Source organism: Empidonax traillii, unplaced genomic scaffold, assembly GCF_003031625.1.
Source record: "Empidonax traillii isolate 1590-97213 ecotype Southwest subspecies unplaced genomic scaffold, ASM303162v1 scaffold1019:size274861, whole genome shotgun sequence".
In the NCBI taxonomy this organism is placed as follows: domain Eukaryota; kingdom Metazoa; phylum Chordata; class Aves; order Passeriformes; family Tyrannidae; genus Empidonax; species Empidonax traillii.
This window is the reverse complement of record NW_020956212.1, coordinates 1-21,033: the sequence shown is the minus strand read 5'-3', so window position 1 is coordinate 21,033 and position 21,033 is coordinate 1. Positions and strand designations below refer to the sequence as shown.

Sequence of the window (21,033 nt, the reverse complement as noted above, 5' to 3'; positions counted from 1 at the left end):
TTGGGCACAGCCCTTTCCACAGCTTTGGTTTGTAACATCCTTCCAGGTCGGATCACCTTGGGAAGGACACAACGAGGTGAAGCCCCTCTTTGGCCTGACAACCAGAGCTCATCCCTGCAGAGCTGGGCTCTGCAAAGCCAGGCCCAAAGGGACTGAGCAGCCTGGCAGGAGAGCAAAGTGCATGTGAGCAGTGACTGCAGGTGGAAGGGCAGCCAGAGCCTGCACCAAGCCCTCCTGCACTGCTCACTGCCCACACTCACTGCCTGGTCCCCTTTTAAGCCTTGCAACTGTGTCCCCAACTGTGTCCCCAACTGTGTCCCAACTGTGTCCCCAACTGTGTCCCAACTGTGTCCCCAACTGTGTCCCCAACTGTGCCTCCCACAGCGTCTCCCCCATCAGCTCAGCTCAGCACTGCCTGAACCAGCCATCCCCTGCCCACCTGCAGGTCTGAAGGGGAGCCCAGCTCCTGCCCCAGCCTCAGGACAATCCTCTCCTGTAAGAGTGGCAAACCTGGGGAGCTGCAGCAGGACCAGGGCAGGGGGGGCAGTGTGGGGCTCCAAGGCTTTCCTGGAGAGCAGGAGCTGCTGGAAATAGCAGGACACATCACAAGGAAGGTCATCTCCCCCTGGATGAGCCATGGGGTGTCCCCCAAAGCTGCTCCAGTCATCCATCCCTTTCACTGTCCACGCTCCAAGAGTGGAAAAGAGATTAAAATGTCACAGGAGATAAAGCTCCAGAGCTACAAACACAGGATGGGAATGATGAGCCAGGAACTCACTCCTGGCTTCCAGTTCTGTCCACATTATTGATATTCAGCTCACGAGTCAATGGGCATTTCAGGGTTCAGGGGCTCATGTGGATCCAGGCTTAAGGAAAAGGCTGTTCTAAGCAAACCAAACCCTAAAGACTGCAACCAATTAGCAGAGAGGTGAGACACAACAGCAAAATGAATCTTAAAATATAAATTACCGATGAGCTTCAAGCCTGGTATTCTGCACATCTTCTGGCTTGCTACAAAGCTTGCATGAATAAATATTCTCCATCACTGGGGGAGCCAGAAATGGCAGCAGACACCAAACCACGGGTGAGCAGTGCCAGAGGACCAGGAGAACAGGAGAAAACTGTGCCCATGCCATCACCCAACCACTCTGCTCCCAGAACAGCCAAAGAGGATAAAACCATCCAGAAACAAACCTGACAAAAGGCTGCACCTGCCAAGGTAACGTGTCTATCTATTACAGTGCTGAAACTTTAATCCACCCCTGCTCGTCCCCGTTCCCTCACCTTGGCATTTCCCAGCCCTCCTTTTAATGCCAACAGAGGAAACATTTCTGCCTGTCAGTAATCTTGTTTATTCTAATAAAGAACCACTGACTAAAACAAAATCCTGAGAATCGACTGTTGACTCACAACTGAGGAGAAATTCCCACAGGCAAATCTTTTTGGTATTCCGAAAGCGTGACTAATTCAATTAACACCAGCCAGGAGATTATGTAAAGCTAGGAAGTTATACATCTATGTATGTATAGAACAAATAAAAGTTACTTGTTAAGGAACACAGGTAGGAGCTCTGTGGCTTCCATTTGTGTTTCAGTTATCGGTATAAAAGCCTGACTATGCCCGGAGATCGTTTCCAGATACATCAAATTTTCATGAACCCTGGGACATGCACGCTGCTCAGGTACACCTGTACCTCAAGAAACAGTCAATGTTTTCACTCAGATTGCAGTTAGCAGCTCAAACACAGAAGGTTCTGTCTGGAACACGACCCACCACAGCTCCACCCTAAGCAGTGCTGGGAGCAGGAATGTGCTGCAGGGAAGGGAGGGCAAGGGAAGGATTTTGTTCCACTTTTGGGCAAAAAAAAAGTGGGGGGGATGGGATGGGAAACATGGGAGCTCAAGGTAATGATGAAGGTAATTACACCTTAATTTTTGCATTTTGTCTGCAGATCTGTTTGGGTCAGAAATTCCCCAGCCAGTAAGAACAGAGATGTCCTGCTTGGAGCACGGCTTTGGAAAACGGAGCCCGCTCTGGTGGACTCCTCCTGGAGTTCAGGAGGTCCCTTACACAGGAAGGTGTCAATAATGAGGCCCAAGAGGGCAAACCCCAAATCCTCCTCATTATACCAGGCAGGTCCCCCCAAATTAATAGCACTGTTTGGTGCTTAAATGCTTGCTGAGTTTGGGTTAATGAGTTCCCTGTCTCATGGGAGCACTCCTCAGATTTCCCTGCTCTGCCACTTTTATTGCCAGTTTGACTCCAGGACATGCTTTCAAACTTTCAGACATACGTGAAAATAAAATTTAAGATTTGTGTGGGTTTAATAACCTTTTCTTTATCCAAATTATTATTAACTGTTATGGCAGAATTGTCTTAGCCCATCAGTGACCATACACATTCCACAGCCCCCTTTACCCGTCCTTTTCCTCTGTACCAATTCAAACTCTTCAGAAAATTCATGAAAAGAAAAAACTAGAAAACCAAGGAAGTGGAAAGGAGCTTGTCCTGTGGATCACCCATGCAAGGAGAGAATTCAGGACTGCCCTTGAAAGACTTTTCTGAAGCCTGCACGGACCCAGAGCACAATTAAGTCCAACCATGAGTCTGAAAAAACCTTCTTGTAATTTTTGTCTCAAAAAATGAAGGTTAAAAACTCCAACCAACCAATCAACCAACCAAACCCTTTGGCCATTTGGACAGGAACTAAAAATGGAAAATGTGAATTGAAATGAAATCAAATGAGTTCTGGAGTCAGCCAGTGCAGCTGATCTGGCTGGTTTTGTTCCAGAACCAGAACCCATCGTGACAAACTGGGCACCAGAGGCAGCACGACTTTCCTAACTGGACAGGACTAAGAATATGAAAAGTTTTCAGAACAAGTCTCATTTTTCATTCCTGTAAAACCCTAAAAATTTCCTGCCTTGAGTTTTCCACCAGGTTCATTTAAAATTCCAGATCAGCTGGAGCAAAGCTGAACTTTGTCCATTCACACACACTGAGATGAGATGAAGTTCCACATTCACGTCATTTTTGCCTGAAAAATGAACTTACAGTAAAAATTATGTACTTTTTATAAAGGTGTGAATTAGGGCTAACTAAAGCTTAAAGCCCAAAATAAAATGTTATTTAAACAGCCATCTGTGTAGCTCCTGGAGTACAAGGAGCAGCTCATCCCACAGATTCTGCTCTGTTTGACCTCATCTCCTGCCCAGTGGCCCCACACAACAAGACCTTGGCTGCCCTGCTGCCTCTTCCAGGAGGAGCTCAAGGCCATTAACTGAGAACATTTAGAAGCCTAAACCTGCAGCAAACTTACATCCCTCTGCTGTTGTCCTCGAGGAAGGGGAAACAACGTGGTGAAAAATGTCACTGGTGACTTCTGACCTCAACCAGCCTCAGAACACACCACAAAACCCAAAGTCCTGAACCAAACCAAACCACAGCAGAGCTGCAGATGCAGCCTCTGCCTCTCCCCAGCCCTGGAGATCTGGCCACACGTGGCTGTCCCTGGGGGACTGGAGCAAGCCCAGGGATGTTCTGAACACCACCCACCACGTCATTTTAAACACAGGGCAGAGGGAGCTGGGGGAGGTGCTCTTTTGTTTAAACACTTTAAAATTATTATTTTAAACATAAGGGTAACATCTGTTCCAGGCAGCCTGCCAGGCTGGGTGGTCAGCACACGACTGAGGCCACTGGGCATATAATTTTGATAGAGTAACAGCATATTCTTGCTGCTCACAGACACCCTGAGTCAGCAGCTCCTTTCTAAAGATTTCATAATCTGAATAAATCGGTTATGGCAGAACAACACACATCTAGTCAATGGGCTGCCCAGGGCAGGGATGGAGTCCCCATCCCTGCAGGGATGTAAAAGCCATGTGGACGTGGCACTTGGGCACACGGGTCAGTGGTGGGACTGGCAGTGCTGGGGGAACAGTTGCACTTGACTGTCTTAGAGGGCTTTTCCAGCTTCAGTGATTCTGATTATTCCCACAGAAAAATACAGGGTTTGGGGCTTTTATAAATGCAGCTGCAGGATTGTGGCAGTGGCCACTCCTGCTCCCTGCCATCCTCCTTCTGGAGGAGAAATGGAACAAGGGCCAGACTTGGCACAGGATTTCCAGCACAGGGCAGCCCATGTGCCACCACACCACCCACAGGCAGGAGGAATGGCCCTCATCCTTGCACTCCCTGCTGGGGGCAGGCAGAAACCTGGTACAATAATGGCATCAATCCATGAAGGAACGTGGATGAACAGGGACCAAGCTGAAGATCATAGAATCCCAGGATCATCTAGTTCTGATCCCCCTACCATGGGCAGGGACACCTTCCATCAAACCAGGTTGCTTTAAGATACCTCATATGACCATAAATAGATATAAAATATAAATAAATTCATATCTAGAGAGGTTTGCACTCCATGTGCCCACACACAGACCCCTCTGAGGCCCAGCTGAGGCAGACACGAGGCTTCCCCCTGGCTTGGGACCTCAGCCCTTGAGCCCCAGCTCCTCCCAGCAGGGCTGTTGATGGGCTCAGTTAGGGCAGAGGTGTTTCCAGAGCTTTTTAAAACCCATCCTCAAGGGAAGAATGAACACATCAACCTGCAGAGGGGAGCAGCAATCTGTGCAGCCTCACTAAGTGTTGGAGCCTTATGTAAGAGGCAGGAATAAAAGCTCACAGAAAAACAACATCTCCTGCTCCTGGAGATGAACGTCGAGCACGACCACACGAGTTCCCCCCACAGCATTTCAGGATTCACAGCCACAGGCTCTGCTCAAAGCTGAAAGCTGCTGCAGGGAGGGCTGGAGCCCTCCTGGCTGCTCAGGGCTTTATCTGGCTCCTTTTCCCTCCCTGCTCCCTTCATCCAGCTGCAGCCTCCCTGGCCACTCTGCCCCTCGTTTTTCCAATGCCTATTTGATTTGGTTTAGAGTAAATCATTGATGGGAGATTTAATTTCTTGGAGCTGATAATGAGCCCAACCAGATATGGATCCTTTCATTTAAAAGTCTGCTTTGCAATTTAATCAGCCTCCACAGCCCCAACCCAGCCTGGAAGTAATGTGGGATGGTTGTAATGGTGAACAAAGAATAAAAATTAGACAAAAATTAGATTAATGATTTTATCAGAAATACTGAGCTGCTCTCTCTAATCAAGTTTAACTGCAATGTGCTCTCTCAGCACACTCGTGCCTCTCTGGGGAGGAGGATGTCTCTGTAAGCAACCTCAGGGTCTGTCCTGTGCTGAGTAATTACATCCCCTCCCTCCCTGGCCAGGCTTGTTCCCATCCTGCAGCACAGGGGCTTTTCCCCATACACAGGAAATCAGGAGAGAAACACCTCTATTTCCATGGCTTTTGCCCTTCCTCATCTTCTGGAGAAACCCTTCCATGAGCGATGGGACCTGCCACTCACAGCCACTCTGACAGAACCCGGGGACTTCCCTCCCTCCCACCTGTGACACCAGGGCCCTGTTTGGGCAGTCTGGGTTAATACCCAGGGCCCCTGTGACAGTCACACCAGAGAGGATCACAAATCAATTAAAAAGCCACTAAATACCAAGAGCAATCACACAAATATCTGTTCACGTTATTGCCGTGTTGGAACACTTCTCCCACTGACTGGGGGGCTTTGATGGGCACAGAATCATCACAGAACCACAGAGGGGTTTGGGTTGGAAGGGAGCTTAGAGATGATCCAGTTCCATCCCCCTGCCATCCATCCTTCCACTAGCCCAGGCTGCTCAAAACTCCGTCCAACCTGAGGATGTGGATGGAAGGACAGGGAAGATGTGGTCATCAAAAGGGAGAGGCTTCCCATAGGGACTCTGGGAAACACCAAAGGGGCAATGAAAACTCCAAACTTCAGACTGTAGTCTTGTTCCTTTTCCTGCATCCTCCTGACCAAGGGCCATTTTGCTGCCAGGGCATTTCCTTTGTCCATCTTCACAGAAAACAGGAGTCCTCGAGCATTTGCATCAGTGCAAAGGAGAATGGCATCGCTCTAAACAATATGGAAACGACTAAGGAACAGCATCTTAACTGATGACCTTTAAACACGTTTGATTTGGGGCTGGGAGCTGAGAAAACAAATGGATAGAATCCAATGGCTTATCTGCTGCAAGGGTGTCATTTCTGGAGAGGAGTTAATTTTTCAAGAAAAACATCAGCTGCCAAAGCAATGAGACATTTACACTTGATAAGGATGTTTAAAGACTCTGGGAGCAAACTTTCCCCATTCTGCTCTAATAGGATTAGAAATCTCTCACAGGGCTCCAGGAGCTGGAATTTTGCCCTGGACCAAGGAAGAAATGCCCCTGGACCAAGAGGAGCAGAAAGTGGTTCCATTTCCACAATGTAGTTACTCAGGTGTGTAAGAGCCATTTAAAAAAATAACTCACTGCAAGTCCCAGGGACTCTGCAGCCGAGGGGGGCTCTTTGAGACAACCAAACACAAACCTTTCTGTCCCCAGCCACAGTGCCCAGAACTCACAATAAGTCATACTGATGTAGTGACAGGGCTGATCTTCGTTCTAAAGCCATTTTCAAGTCCATACATTGAATTATGAAGAGCAGAAGTTGAGAGGATAATTCATTTTTCTCACTTAGCTACCCAGAAAACATTCTCCCAGGGTGTTCTAAATCTGGCTCTTAGTTAAAATAATGTGACTCTTTGTCTCATCATGTCATTGTCATATACTTTGCCTTTGAATATTTCAGATTTTTCACTTTTCTGATCCTGTCTGCAAAGTTTTGGTTTCCTTTATACGACTTTTTTTTTGCATATTTGGAGCTGTCAATCACTTCTGCTGGATTGATTCCCCAGTAATGCTCTTCCCTGTAATTCAGCACACAATGGAATTGTGCACCACTGCAAACACACCTACAGACGACACACCCCTGTTCACCTGGAAACTGGGAACCAGCTGTGCCTCAGGAATCAACAGTCCTAGGAAAAAGTGGGATTTTTTTTTCCTTTTCCATCGATTCCACACCAAGGCAGAGAAATGTAAGTGAATCTCAGCTGACCCACACGAGCACCTTTCGGGGTCTCCTGCAGCAGCACCAAGACACATCCAACACACCTCATCCTGCAGAGGTGCTCCTCAAGAACAGGATGACATCCTCCCTTCCCAAAGAGAAATCTTTACCTCCAGAGCAGAGAGGAAGGGAGGCTTTAAATGTAGATGACTGCAGGCTTTTTACTGAAAGTTGAACTCTGGATTGGAGACAAATCCCTTGAAGAGACTCTGAAGGGCACGGCCAGGATCCCTAAGCCAGTCCCTGCCCTGCTGGGGCAGCAGGAGTGGAGAGCAGGGATTTAAACCCTCTGGTGCCTGGGCACCCCCAAATCTGTGTCGGGGTGCCCAGGCTGCCCCCTGCCCTTGGATGGCCTGGTCACACTGTGCAGCCACAGCCCTGCACACCGGTGACACTGGAATGGAGACCTGGGCTGGGGAAGGGTTGTTCCAGATGGATTTGCAGCACAAGGAATTCGGTATCTACAGATAAAGTATGATACCTACAGAGTGGTTGATTGAAACAGAGAAAGAGAGAGCTCTTCTTGGTTGAGATCAGTTCATGACACAACTGCTTGGATGAGCAAAGACAGATCTGCAAATCAGCTCCAAATACCAGGTATTTTCACCCAGTTCTGATACAGGAAAAATCCTATATTCAAAGCCAGCTGCTAATCCACCTGTGCACATTCACATCCTGAAGAGAAAAGCAGCTTAAGTACTAATGACATCCAAATTATATCTTCCCATCTTTAATGTTTATGATTCTTGGCTCCTTTCTAAGTAAGAGCTGCCGTTACAGCCTAATCAATAGTATTCTGCTCTGAGAAAGGCACTCTGAAGCTGACAAAACTACAGAGGTTTGGCTTTGAAACCTGCTTGAATTTGAAAAAAAATGCTGGAAGGAACGTGCTTTACTTTTCGTGCTGGGGAGGCTGTTGAAAATCCTTGGGAAATCAAAGACGGCTCCCAACACGGCGTTATCAGCGCTGCTGACGTGCCAGGCGGGGCTGGAGTCAGGGAGAAGAGCTGGATAAGTGGCTGAGGAGGCAGCTCTGTGCTCGCTGCAGAGCTTGGAAACGCTCAGAAGGCAGGGATTAATGAAATATAATCAAATATATTCCCCCAAAGATCAGGAGGATGATCGTCCTTGGGTTCAGCCGTGACGTAGCTCAGAGCCACGCTCTGCTCCCGCTCACCCCACGGGGCTGGAACCCTCCAGCACCCAAGGGTGTCCTGCCCAGCACTCACCCAGGGGCACAGCCCAGGCCTGAGGGGTAGGGGGGCAGTGTCAGCACCCGCCTGGGGCAGAGAAAGCACACGGTGTGGCTTTGGAAGGAGATGGTGCTCGCAGGGACGTTCTCAGGAAGCAGGGCTGGAATTCTCTGCATTCATCCCCCTGGAACTCCAGCCCTCACGTTTGTTCTTAGAAAAGTCTGAGGGAAAACACTGCACCAAAGGAACCTCAAAGGAAGCAGCATTACTGGTCAGAGCCTCAAGAGGCACAAGACTACTCAAATTTTGCAAAGCCCCCAGAAGTTCTAATTGTTGTTGTGGTGCATCTTAGGGAGCAGGGACACTGCAGAGCATCTGAGGGGGAAAGACCTGCAGAGGGAAGGGGTTCCTCAGGGCTGCTGCACAGACCTTTCAAAAGGAAATGTTTCTGTCAAGGAACAACTTGGGCACTACAGACTTTGGTTGTGGTTTTGTGAGGCTGCTTCTCTGCCTCCCCTCCTGATGTTAGTAAATGAAAGATATTTGATTACAGCAATTGGAGGTTAGAGATCAGTTTGGGCTGTAATCAATGTGCTGTGCTTTCCTGGGGATGAACAACAAAAGAGATGAACTGATTTGGGGATTATGGAGAGGTGAAAATTCCCCAGTGGGAATATCCAGGCTCCAGTTCATCCTGGCTCGGGGTAAGCAGGACTCAGTTCTTACCACACTGTTTGAGCTGGCCCTGGCACAGGATCCCAGAGAAGCTGTGGCTGCCCCATCCCTGGGAGTGTCCAAGGCCAGGTTGGACGGGGCTTGGAGCACCCTGGGCTGGTGGAAGGTGTCCCTGCTATGGGTGGCACTGGGTGGGCTTTAAGGTCCCTCCCAACCCAAACCACTCTGATGAATTGACAAAGCAGAACCAACTTTGATACCCGAGTGTCCAAAGCCACTTGCCTCACCCCAACCTCCAAATAAACACTCCTTGTGTTCTCATAAACCAGCCAGCTTGGACCAGAGGTGAGTCAATCCCAAAGCACTGCCCTGGGAGCACAGCTCCTCTGATCAGACCCATCCCCAGGTACCTGCACAGCAGCACCAGGGCTGTCCTTGCCAGGGCTGTCACCTCCCACCTCCCACCAGTGCTGAGGCCACCACGCTGAGACAACTCCTTAAGGCTGGGTTGATTGCTGTGTGTGCAGAGCAATTGCATTTCTGCTCAATCTGAACACAAACCACAAACACTCAGTACTCTGAGAAAAAAACCAAGGTGTTCCAGTTCCTTTGTACAGACTCAGATGTCCAAACAATCAGACTTCGAGTATTATTTGGTTCTGACACTGAAATAGATATGAAAGAAGCCCTCCAAAGGAATAACAGGAGAAAACTTGGCAAAAGGCACATGCTGCAAAAAAATAAAGGCCATTTCTGAAGCAGAGTCCATGCTATCCAGCAGTGCTATACCAGCAGTATAATCTTAATTAGCCAATAAAAGTTTTTAGACAATCTGTCTAGACTTGCTTTTGCCTGGATATAAAATTGTCTTTAAAAGAAATATATAAACAGCAGTGAAAAGTCAATGAAGAGCTGTCAAAAAAAAGCTCCCTGCTGTTCTGCATCTGCACCCTGCTCTTCTTAAAACACGGGCATTTAAGTGAAATCCTTCATTTTTTAAGTGGAAAAGCTGCTATGTTTGGGATCACTGCACTGCAAGCTCCCAGTCAGGTTCATGGCTTGCTGGGACAGAAGTTAACCCGAGGACATCTCCCCTGGAAAGCTCTGATCAACACAGCTCAACACAGGCCTTGGGCTTTGTAAATAAAGATAATTGAGCACAGCCATGTCTGGAGAGAGCTGGCCCTGAGTGCTCCAAACAAGAACAGGCATGGGGGATACTCCTGAAAAGGAACAAAATATAGATATAAGATAATCTGAGAGACAATGAAAGGGTTGATTAGACACTGTGGATTAGTGAATTAAGGGGAGAAAAAAAAATACACCCAGGGAATTAAATTATAGTGTATCTTTAATCAATGCTTAAAGAGAATTTTCTTGATTCCAGCCTGAGATAGCCCCTTCCAGACTGAGAGAGCCCTGCCAGGCTTCTCCCAGCTGGAGAGTCCTCCGTGGAAGGCTGAGCAGAGCAGTGAGGGCAGCTCTGAGCTGCTTCTTCTGGGCAGCCCCCAGAGCCAGCACAAAGCCCCCAGAGCCAGCACAGAGCCCCCAGAGCCAGCACAGAGCCCCCAGAGCCAGCACAGAGCCCCCAGAGCCAATTCAAACCTCCAACATCTGCACAGAATCACAGGATCAGTAAGGTCAGCAAAGACCTCCAAGACCAAGCCCTGACCAAACACCCCATGCCCGCTAAAGCACATCATAAACTGCAACATCTGCTCATTTATCAAACACAAATGTTTGAGTTGCACTTCCATTACCCAAAGTTTAAGCTGTTTCATCTCCATTTCATTCACACACTGAGATAAATGCAAAGTCTTTTGCTGATGATAATTAAATAATTTGGTTTTTTACCAACCCCAAAAATGCTATGAACAGGGACTGCTACAAGAAAACATCACAATGTGCCATCACACGACACAGGACCAGCCAAGGAACCTGCCTGGAAAGAGGGTGGTGCCCCATCAACATGAGGTTTTTATTTAAATAAGGGCAATTGGTAAGGTGTTAAAATAATGATGACAGCCTCCATTATAAGATTCATTTTAGACTGAAAACATATAAATCTTGAGACACCAAAGGGGAAAGGAACAGAAGAGCCTGAGCTATAAACTGCCTGCATACATCTCTATACATCTTCCCAACATCCTGCCTATCATGTAAACCACTTACAGTGCCGTTTTACAGCTCATCTTCCCACCTCAGGTATCTTTTGGATACAGCACAGCAAACAGTATTTCAAACACTGCCTTGATAAATAACTTCCCCAAGAACACATAGGGAAGACTGAGAACTCCACTGATCATCATTCCCTCCCTGCTGTGGCTCTGCAAGGCTGGGAACAGACACACCATCAGAGGGGATTTCTCCTCTCTTTGACCTTTCCTTCCTACACAGGGAGGGTGGACAGGGGGAGGCTCAGATAACCTCGGGGACAGACCAGGCAGCATTTTGGCCTGCCCAGAAGGTCACTAGCAGGGCATGAGAACCATCTCCCAGGAGCAGGAAGGGCTCAGGGTGTTTGTCATCCTCGGTTGTCTGAGGAGGGAGAAGGAACGGAGCAGGCAGGGGAGGCCTCATGATGGAAGAGGCATCTCCGAATTATTTATGTGCTGCTACTCCCCCATGGCTGGGAAAGCTGTTCTTTGCATTAGCACAAAGTGAAAAGGGACTGTGAAGTATGGAAGGTACAAGATGAGGCAATATTTTGTATTTCCTCCTGGGGTACAGGATTTCAGTGACAGGAACTGGAATAACTTACTGCATCCCATTATGTACTACCCTTCAGATGCAGAGACACATTTTTAGAGCCAGTCCCAAGTGAAGTCCCAACAAATTCATCCTACTTTGCACAACAGACACATCTCCCATGGGAAAGCCTCAGTGTAATCACAATATTTCTGTTTTCCGTGGGGAAAGTCAAAGTGACAGCAGGGGCTTCCTCTGCAGAAGGTTTTTATGAAATTCATCCTATTCCTTCAGGAAAGCTGACAATGTGCCTTGCACCACACACTGGAACAGGCCCAGGAGACAGGATGGGAGCCAGGATTCACAGGCTCCACCTCTCCCCCTGGGAGGCACAAGGGAAGAGCTTAGTGAGAGCAAAGGCACTTGGAGGGAAACCTCTAGGAAGCCTGGTTTCCCTGCCCCTGGCAGAAAAAGGGATTTGGGGAAGAATTTCTCTTATCTTCCACAAGTTTTAAGTTTTCACGATCAAAGTCAATTCTGTTCCTGAAATCAGTATTTTTTGGTGTGTTTCCAGCCCACTCTCTTGGCAACTCTTCCTTACTCATGGATAATTTTCCCCTGCCATGGCTCAGTCTTTGAACCCCCCACCATTTCTATCCCTTTTTATTTTACAGCTTTTCATCTCTCCTTCTGCTCTTCATCCCTCTCTTGTTCTTTCCTTGGACCTGTTCCTTTTATTGTTCACTAAATCCAAACTCCCTCCCCTTCTCCTCCCCAAAACACCACCTCCTGCTCTTCAAGGGGACCTTCTCCCCAGGCTTCCTAATGCACATTAACAAACTTTGTCCATTCCCAACATTTCCATCATTCCTTCACCAGTTTCCATCCTCCCAGCAGAACTTGGCTGCAGAACAAACACCAACACTCCTGCTCCTCCGACTGCACCACCCTGCTGTCCTTCCCAGGAGGAACCATTACCCTTGAGATGCAGAAATGCTGCCAAGGAGCAAATGAAAGCACCTGGATTGGGATGAAAAACTTCCAGAACTGCAGCAAACAACATCTTCCCTTCTGCATCCCAGGACCAAACACAGGAGCATCCCCTGGGGGGGTCCAGCTTCCCTGGGACAAACAAAAGCTCACCACTGCATTTCCCTGCTTTGGACTCACCAGGACTTCATCACCCACCTCTGCCCAGCTGACCCCCCTGACCCGTTTCGATCCCATGAAGGAACTGGTTTATTAAATCTGGGGGAACATTTTAAAGGACACTGATGGTTATTTGTTCAGCAACAAGAATTGCCTATTTCAATTTGATTCTGTCCTTGAGATGCAATCTCCACATGGTCAATAAATGCCATAAAAAGGCAGATATTTATCATTCAAGTGGCTGGTGGTGTAACAGGAGCAGCAGCCTGTTCCAGCTCTGCAAAAGCAGCTGGGTGAGATCAGCTGGGTGAGGACGGGGTGGAATCTGTGTGTGCCAGGATGGGGCTGGGCTCAGGTCCCACAGAGCAGGCACAAAGGCAATCACCCCCTCAGGTCTTTACCTCTTTCCTTCTCCCCAGCTCTATTTGGTTGGTTTTTCCTCAGTCTATTGGAGAAGGAGGAATTTCTCAGCCCCTGCTGGTCCCATCACAGAGTCACCACTCCTGATGCTGCAGTGCCACCAGGGGCACATCCAGGCCCTGACTTTCCAATGCCCTGCAGCTCCACTGCTCTCCTGAAGGAGATCACAAGGACCCCATAAAGCTACACCAGGTGTTTATCTTCTAATGATGGCAGGAGATAAGAAATTACACATATCACACAGATACCAATGATTGCTTTTTTAAAAAAAATTCAAATTCTTTAACAACACACTTATATTTGGTGCCAACACTCCCTGTGGAGGCAAGAGAGAGAAATAGATGTCTCCAAAGGGCAGCTCAGATCTCATCACTCTTCTTTACTGCTCAGGGAACAAAGCCAGCCAGCCCAGGACATCTGTTATGTCTGAGGCAGGAGGAGGCCTCGCTAAGGAGATGGAGATTGCATTCCCAGTGTTTGGATAATCTAAACACACAGGCTGGTGCCTCGAGGGTGTTTGAACACCTGAGCCAGGCAGATGATGAGTTTTACCCAACATCAAGTCAGAAGCCCAGTCATCACCTTAAGGACACCCCCACCCACTGCCCCAAGAGACAGCACCTCTCACACGTGAGCAAAGAGCCACAGCAGCTCTGGCCATGCACTGACACATCCACTTCGCTTTTCCACTCCCAGAGGTCCCATCTGACTCCAAATGCAACCCAAACCACCCTCGAGGATCAAGGCAAGTCCATCTCCAAGCAGATCAGTTACAATGAAAAGGAAAGCCCATTAACCCTGACAGACTGCAGCACACAGCACCAGCTGCCACGGCTGCAGACAGAAATGCCTCCTGATTGTTTCTTCTGAAGTGACAAGACATTTGTTAGTTAACAATAGGAAAGGCAAGAATAGATTTCATAACAATATTACTCAACATATCTTCACTGCACACCAAAAGGACACAGGCACGAATATTTGGGAGAGGTAGAAACGTGGAAAGCACTTGAAATGTTGGGATATAAATGACTTGGGTTCATGAGTGGTTTATATATTTGGTTATGTTGTATTTGGTGAAGAAAACAGGCTCTCAAGTGAATGAATAAAGGCCATTCCCATCAGAAACCCAGTTTTCTAGACCAGCCTGTCCCCACACAGGCTCAGCCTGAAGTGCTAGAGGGGCTTTCTGTCCCCTGGGTTCTGCCAGAGGGAGATGCAGTGAACACTGGCTGCAGTGGCTGTTCCTTCAGCTGAATGAAGCCATCAGGGTGGACAGCACAACACCTTATCCCATCATCTTCCAAGCCATGGCTCCTCCCAGTGACTGTCTGAACACTGGCTCTGTTATCAGGTGGGTTTGGGAGCTGCCAGAGGGAATAGGGAGGCTGTTGATTTGGGGCATCACCCACTGCCAGCATCTGGTGCTAAAGCTCCACTAAAAAGTCCTATTTGTTATTTATTACCATGGCCAATGCAATCTCTGCCCACCACAGGGATTTCATTAACTTTTTTTCACCTTCCCTTCCCGTTTTTGGGTTAAACCCCTGGGTTATGCTGTGAAGTGACTGCCCCCTGCACTGAGTGTTCCAAACCCTTGAGTGGGGAGGGCTTGAATGGATCAAGAGAAAAACAAGAGATGTTTCATCAGCACCACGATGTAAGAGAAAAGGGAAATAGAGCAGGATTTTCTCGCTGGCACCAGGAATCAGCTCTCCACCGGAGACAGAGCAGTCTCCTCTCCCTCCAAAGCACAGACAGTTGTACAACTCCCTCATGCAGTGACTCCACTCTCTCATGTTCCCCAGCACTGATCTGTGCTAATGGAATTCCCAACAGACAGCATAAAAATGAAGTTCTATTGCAAAAATGCAGATTGAGGCTGAGAGCAGGCAGCTGAGCAGACCTGCAGGAGCTCTGTGAATCACTGAGGGATGACAGAGCAGCTCTGGGCTCTCACCAGAGTCAGTGCCGGCACGGAGAGGAGCTGATTTAGAGCAGAGGATGATGATGCTCCACGCTGAGGGTGTCACAGAAAGCACCAGGAGATGACTCAAATCACCAAAAACCCACATCAAAGGACTCAGATCTTTTGAGGAACACAAATCAGTGTAGAAAACAAATCTCAAGGTTCTAGGAAAGGCTGACGTATTTCCAATTTTCGGTGGGTGAAAAGGGCTTAAACCAGTCTTTGTTACAGATGAAGAACCCATAAAAATAATTTCTGTAGGAGCTACCTAATTGTACGTCATTAATTTGTAAAAAAAAAAAAAAAAAAAGAGTTTAGAGAGGATAATATTTAATGCACAGATTATAATGCAATGCAAAACACCGGTTCATCTGATTCTGGGGGAGTGACACAGAAAATCACAGAATATCCTGAGCCAGAGGGACACCCAAGGACCATCCAGTCTCACCCCTGCACAGGACACCCCAACAACCCCACCCTGTCCCTCAGAGCGTTGTCCAAACCCTCCTGCAGCTCTGGCAGCCTTGGGGCTGTGCCCACTGCCCTGGGGAGCCTGTTCAGTGCCAACCACCCTCTGGGGGAAGAACCTTTCCCCGAGATCCAACCTGAGCCTGCCCTGACACAGCTCCACTTGTCAGACAGAAGGACATCATGCCCCAAACAGGTGCCCATGTGCACACACACAAGGGTTTAGTACCAAGTGTAAAGTTGGGAAAAACAAGATCAAGAAATTCAAGTTTATACTGAGAAATAGTAAAGAAACACAGCTCAGTAGCACTGCTGGGGAAAAAAAATCTACTTGTGTGGGCAAAGAGGACTGAAAATCACAGAAGCAAAGAATAGTCTGGGTTCAATGGGCAGGGGATCATGTGAGGGGTCCCTTCTCTGCCCTGGTTTGAAGGTTCTGTCCCTGAGCACAGCCAGCCCCTGCAGTGATGCCAGCCCAGCTCACACAGATGTTCTGCCCTTGCGTAAGAGGCATCTGCAGGATCACAGAGACTGAGAAATGACAGAAATGAATATTTCAGAAAAGTCCTCAGTGAAAGAAGGAGAAAAGAAGATAAAGTGACTGTCACAAGTGTTGTGCTCTCTGTGCTCAGGTGGCTTAGGGCTGATTCTCCCTCCTGCTCTGCCGAGGCTCTTACGAACGAACGGCACCGACTGAAAGCCTTCAGAAGAAACTTCAGCCCAAGAGTCACATCAGCAGAGTGGCACGAGGGCTGCAACCCCCTTTTATCCCATCTTTAGCACTCAGAGAAAGGTGCCAAGCTTTGCCAGAATCTTTCTGCTCCAGCCCTGCCAAAAGGCTGAGAAGATGGTCATCCCAGCTTGGAGATGGAGCCGCTGGCTCAGGGACAGCTGCTGAGCACACACACGGTGACAAAACCAGCTCTGGCTTGTGCAAACAAACCTGTGCTCAGAGCCAGCCTTGCTGAGCAGCAGCACCCCTTTCTGAGATCAGCCTGGCTGAGGGAGCTGTGGGAAGGCAGAGGGAAGGGGTGAAGGTGGCAGACACAGCCGTGCAGCTCTGGGCATCCCCCTCCTGCAGCCCGTGGGGTGAGGGAGCACCAAGAGCTGCTCAGAGCACAGCTCGAGTGTGAAAATGGGCCACTGGGGGAGAGAGGACAGAAATAAACGCACTCCAGATCTTCCATTTATCTGTTAGGAGGCATTCAAGTGGTCTTTTGCTAACAACTTCAATATATATATTTCTTACAGATAGCAATTAACCTTCTGGTACAGATTAATCTTTTTAAAAAAATCAAAGATGAATTAATCTTTGAAATTCAAGTATTCAGTAGTTTCATTAATAATCTGAAATTGTCCTTTAGGTTTTCCATAATTAGACCATTCCCCTAATTTATTAATCCCACAGACTGCAGAGCATGTTTCAAATCTTCATCTCCTGCCACAATGACATATTCAAACTCGCTTGAAGTGCTCATAATAAAAGTCACTTTGTGAAGAATTATTAACTCAGAGAATCAAGCAAAGTCTTTATATGCTAAAGCATATTTGAAAACTAAGCAGGGGTAGCACTTTCTACTCATCCTCAGATTTCCTAAGATCCTGGCTGATCAGAAACAAGTTGGGATAAAACACTGAATTTAGATAATTAACTCGCTACAGACTCGAGGCCAGGGATAATAAATGTGCTGGTACCTATGGACTAAAGCTTCCCTTCTGCCTAAAGAACCTCATTATGAGCTACAAGACAATTGCCTGGGAGCTGATGACGCCTGTGCTCTGTGGTGTGCCTCAAATTCGGGACCAAATACCTCCCCCCCAGGGCTTCTCCTGGCAGAGGCCCCTGGTCCTATGGGATCATGTAGGGAGGACTGACACAGGGAGCTCTGCTCCGGCCTCTCCCAACTCTGCTCCAGCCTCTCCCAACTCTGCTCCAGCCTCTCCCAACTCTGCTCCAGCCTCTCCCAACTCTGCTCCGGCCTCTCCCAACTCTGCTCCGGCCTCTCCCAACTCTGCTCCGGCCTCTCCCAACTCTGCTCCGGCCTCTCCCAACTTTGCTCCTCATGTCCTCAAGTGCCATATCCAAAGGTTTTTGAACACCTCCAGGGCTGGTGACTCCACACTGCCCTGGGCAGCTGTGCCAGGGCTGGGCAGCTGTGCCAGGGCTGGGCAGCTGTGCCCGGGCTGGGCAACACTTTCTGTGAAGAGACTTTGATGAATATCCCCTCTGCCCCTCCCCTGGTGCCCCCTGAGGCCGTTCCCTCTCCTCCTGCCCCTCATTCCCTGGGAGCAGAGCCCGACCCCCCTGACTGCACCCTCCTGTCAGGGAGTTGTGAGAGCAATAGCACAGCTCCTGATGAGCATCACAAGTTTTCAGTTACTTGAAAATGAGGTAAACCACCACCTAAACCCCTCTCCTGCCCTCCATCCTCCCCCTATCCCTTCAGGGCATTAATCCATTAATCCATGGCAGCAGCAGGAGCACCACGAGCGTGCCCCATCCCTCCCTCCCTCCCACCCTGCCAGTGTCCCAGGAGCACAGCTCACATCAGTCACCCTGCTTTGGAAGGACACTGCACAGTTACACACCTCACTCAGGCCACCTGCATTGGGACCCCTTTAAATATGTTTAAGGTTTGAAGAGCAAATGATCTCGGTGACACTTCTCCATTTTCTGAAAGCCCTGTCCCCTCTGCTCAATTCACACACTCCCAGCAGCTCTTGACCCCTCACATGTCTCTAACAGAGATCTAAGAGCTGCTAAAGACCCCCCACAGCCATGAGGCAGGGAAATGAGCGCTGCTCATTGCTCCTTCAGCAGGTTCCTTCCAAACCCTGCTGTCCCAGCAATCCCACACCAATGTCCCCAAGGAGACACAGCCACCTCAGGCCCTGGGAAAACAACCCAAAATGTGACCCCCTCCACACCATCTCCCCCAGGAGAGGACATGGCCACATGAACCCCCAAGGCAGCACCTGGGAGAGGGTCACAACTCATCCCCAAAGCCAGGGGACAAGGTGCCATTGTTCCCCAGGGATCCAAGGTCAGGACCTGCATCTCCAGGCAGCGCTGCTCCATTCAACCTCCAGACAACAGGATCCTCTTACATTCCCAGGGTTTTACAGCCCCAGGGAACTTGTTGACAGGTACTAAATCCCCTCAGAACTTCACCTGAGCTTTATCTGTGAGACACAAGAAGTTCAGCACAGCCCTAAGAAGCAGCAGCAGCAGCGCTGGGGATCGGATTATTGGTGTTCCAGTGCCTGTGGAAGCTGATGCACTATCCCTGTTAGTGCCTTCATCTCCCAGGCACGACCCACATCCCCCTGCATGAGAGCTGCTGTCAGCAGGCTGCTGGTTTGGGTTTGGGCTTTGTTTTTTATGAGGGATGCTGAATTACATGTTGACTACACGAACAGCTCGCACAACAAATTTAATTCTCCAGAAGGTCTATAAAATGGGACAACATTCTTCACTGGAGCTTGTCCTTGACACAGAGAACATATTTTGGGGATGATTTTGCGACAGTGGGTATTTGCAAATAAAGCCAATTTTAAATTATAATGAACTCTGGCATTTGTCACTTCCTGCTGTATTAAATCCAACCCCATTTTCTTTAATACCACATAAATATGCATTTGTAAGAACAGACATATTTATGCAAATGCAGGTCCCTCCCGAGATATCAACAGAAGGAAACAGTTTCAGATCCCACTGTCCAAAGCCCCTTTCTTTCAAGCACAGGCTCCTTCTCTGCTTGCTGTGGGATGATGCTGCCAGGAGGGATCCAGCAGCTCCCCGAGGAATTTGGGAGTGAGATGGTGCTTCTGCAGGCAGAGCTGCTGCTGATCCAGCCTTGGAACAGCCCTGGGGATGAAAACCTCCAGTGGCTCCTGCAGAGCAATTCCTGCACTGCCACATCCCCTCAGCTGTGCTGGTTTATTTACGGGGGGGACTGTGCTGGTTTTATTTAAGGCAGTGCCAGGGCAGGTCCAGGGTGGGAGATCTGAGTTCATTCTGGGAATACAACACAGCTCATTCTTGTACAACAACGCTGTGTTCCCCATCAGGCTCTACCACTGCACTTATCACCAATAATGAATTACATCATCTGCTTATTTTTCCTTCCCAGCACAGGGTTCAACTCGAAACATCCCAATTTCCAAACCCTTCCGATTCTGGATTGCAAATCAGCCTGCCAAGGATTTATACCTCTATTCCCCACAGAGCCATCTGAAGTCCTCCTACATTCTGGTGCCTCTGGGGAAATTCAGAGCTCTTTACCCTGAAGAACAAGTTACAGGGACAAGGGGATGAGCACACGGCAGTCACACCTTCAGCACAGGCCCCCTTCTAGGTTTTGAAGCAGAAGAGGAAAGCAAGCTGCAGAACTGGAGGGAAAGGTTAGGAACTGTCTCAGCTGAACTGCCCAGAGAAAAAGTAAAGCAAAGCTACACCAACCAGGCTGAGATGTGGGAGCTGAACAAACCGTGGGACACAGCTCAGTGCCAGGTACAGCAGGGCACAGCCCCGAGCTGTGCTGAGAGAAAAGCTCAGCTTCCAAACCTCCCTCCTACCATGTCAACACAACAGGATGCCCTCCAGGGCAACAGCAGCAGCTTGATAAAACTCAAGGTTTTCTGTTTTTCTCCCAGAAACGACTGAAAGCCACTGAGGTTTCAAAATCTGAAACTCCGTAAGCAATTTAGGAATGAGAGTATCTTGGAGCCACTGCAGAGCATTGCAAAGAACTGAAGCAACCTTAGAATCAAATGTTTAAGTTCTAGAAAAATAATATCACATTTGGTACAAAATAACATTCATCACTTCCACAGCATTTTCTGGAGGGGGGACGGGTGTTGCCTACCTGCCTCTCTGGAAATTTGCATGAAGGACTCCACTCCTTTTTCTCCATAATTCCCTTCAGATGCCAAAGTGGATACATAATTCCATCCCAAAGCTTTCACAATGTCCACCATTGCTTGTGCTTGGAAGGAATCTGGAGGAACCACCCGTGAGAAGAAATCATAGCGCCTGTCATCACTCAACTCTGGTGCAGTTGAGGCATAACTGATTTGTGGGATCTGTAGAAAAAAATAATTTCTGATAAATATACATGTTCATACACTCATGGCACTTCTTGCAGCAGTCAGCTGAAGCTGTTGGCTCCAGCTGAGCTTTGCCTTCACTGTTTCCATCTCTATTTCTCCTTACAACGTACAAGCCAAAGAAACAATCTTTTAATTGACTTCCAGTTACACAAATAAAATGGTTAAACAATTGAAGACAACTGTATATGTGCACATCCATAATGTCTCCCTTTCAGGCAGTCTAACCCCAGCACAGCACACAAAACCATTTTAATCACTATGGTCCTTTTGTTGGTGTCCTGCTTTTAGCAGCATCAGGTGATTTGGGACCCTGAATG

General features: G+C 48.4%; 1 protein-coding gene across 4 annotated transcripts in view; it reads right to left on the bottom strand.

The window, feature by feature from the left end:
- LOC114068243 (metabotropic glutamate receptor 7) overlaps window positions 1-20,691 on the bottom strand; it is a 137,936-nt gene extending 117,245 nt beyond the window's left edge. For all 4 annotated transcript variants that reach the window (XM_027904196.1, XM_027904194.1, XM_027904195.1 and 1 more), the window contains exon 1: window positions 20,473-20,691. In XM_027904196.1, the coding sequence (XP_027759997.1) occupies window positions 20,473-20,584 (112 nt within the window). In that variant the 5' untranslated portion in view covers window positions 20,585-20,691. The remainder of the gene's footprint in view (window positions 1-20,472) is intronic.
- Window positions 20,692-21,033: the final 342 nt, after the last annotated feature.